We start from the raw sequence: 501 nt of genomic DNA on the forward strand, positions 1-501 counted from the left end.
ATGGAACGCGCGCATCCCCGTTGGATCGAGTCTCGATGTGTGTGGATGATCCTCTTTGACCTTTAAGGAAATCTTCTATTTTATTCTTGCATTCTTGTGAACCGCACTACACCCAGACAGATAAAGAAAGTAAACTGCATACCGTTCACTCCAAGACGAACAGATGCCATATGACACTTAGACTTTAAGTATACGACTTCACGTGAATGCTTTCTGTTGATTTTGTGTGGTTCCTAAGTGAACCCGACATCATCTACCAGAATGTATGACAACGTCACGGACTTTAGCACACCAAGCATTGGATCACACACAGTTATTTTTGTCATTATCGTAGCAATACTCTCAATTTTCATTGTCCTCGCCAATTCCTTCGTTGTCTTGACAGTGTTACGATATCGTCATCTTCGTACTCCAACAAACTTCATCATATTCAGCCTTGCCGTGTCTGACCTGCTGAATGGGTTGCTTGGTGGCCCGCTGATGTGCTACCACGAAATGACA

At 43.5% G+C, this 501-nt stretch overlaps 1 protein-coding gene across 1 annotated transcript in view; it reads left to right on the forward strand.

Annotated features, from left to right (window-relative positions):
- Nucleotides 1-261: 261 nt before the first annotated feature.
- The window catches only part of LOC139744502 (trace amine-associated receptor 13c-like), a 948-nt gene continuing 708 nt past the window's right edge, over nt 262-501 (forward strand). The window contains exon 1 of the mRNA XM_071654936.1: nt 262-501. This exon is cut by the window's right edge and continues 708 nt beyond it. Within this exon, the coding sequence (XP_071511037.1) occupies nt 262-501 (240 nt within the window).

The sequence above is a fragment of the Diadema antillarum genome, unplaced genomic scaffold (assembly GCF_040938485.1).
Source record: "Diadema antillarum isolate AM-2024a unplaced genomic scaffold, OU_Dant_1.0 seq00001184_RagTag, whole genome shotgun sequence".
In the NCBI taxonomy this organism is placed as follows: Eukaryota; Metazoa; Echinodermata; class Echinoidea; order Diadematoida; family Diadematidae; genus Diadema; species Diadema antillarum.